This window comes from Fulmarus glacialis, unplaced genomic scaffold, assembly GCF_000690835.1.
Source record: "Fulmarus glacialis isolate BGI_N327 unplaced genomic scaffold, ASM69083v1 scaffold26321, whole genome shotgun sequence".
Classification (NCBI taxonomy): Eukaryota; Metazoa; Chordata; class Aves; order Procellariiformes; family Procellariidae; genus Fulmarus; species Fulmarus glacialis.
In genome coordinates this window covers 1-480 of record NW_009191267.1, presented here as the reverse complement: position 1 = coordinate 480, position 480 = coordinate 1, and the positions used below count along the sequence as shown (strand labels likewise).

The window sequence follows — 480 nt, the reverse complement described above, 5'->3', positions numbered from 1 at the left end:
TGCCCCTTCCTGGCACACGCTGGCCACATGCCCGTCCCTGCGGGCTCGCACCCCTCTTTGGTTGGGTACCCAGGAGGTACCGGGTGGCTTCTGCACCCATGTCACCTCCTCGGTGAGGCACGGGTCTGAGGTGGGCAGCGGGTGGTGGCTTTCAGAGGGGCTGGGGGATGCAGGAGCACAGCCTAGAACCCCAGGCAGTCACGTTCGCTGATCCTTTTTCCCCTCCCTGCAGCATTAAAGACTGTAAATGGCAGGAGAAGAACATAGTTGTGATGGAAGAAGTCGTTATCGCCCCTCCCTATCAAGTGGAAAACTGTAAAGGCAAAGAGGGAAGCGCGCTGAGTCACGTACGCAAAATAGTGAGTACGGGCAGGGTGGGTCTGGTGGCACTGGGGATGCCGGGAGGGTGTCGCGTCCCCGGGGACACCCGTGGTCCCTCCTTGGGTGGGCTCGCCCGCCTGCCGCGGGTCCCCTGCCCAC

General features: G+C 62.5%; 1 protein-coding gene across 1 annotated transcript in view; it reads left to right on the top strand.

Annotated features, from left to right (window-relative positions):
* Positions 1–374, top strand: part of LSM12 (LSM12 homolog (S. cerevisiae)) — a gene marked incomplete at its 3' end in the record, with an annotated part of 1,761 nt that extends 1,387 nt beyond the window's left edge. Inside the window, exon 3 of the mRNA XM_009586630.1 lies at positions 233–374. Coding sequence (XP_009584925.1) covers positions 233–374 — 142 coding nt within the window. The remainder of the gene's footprint in view (positions 1–232) is intronic.
* Positions 375–480: the final 106 nt, after the last annotated feature.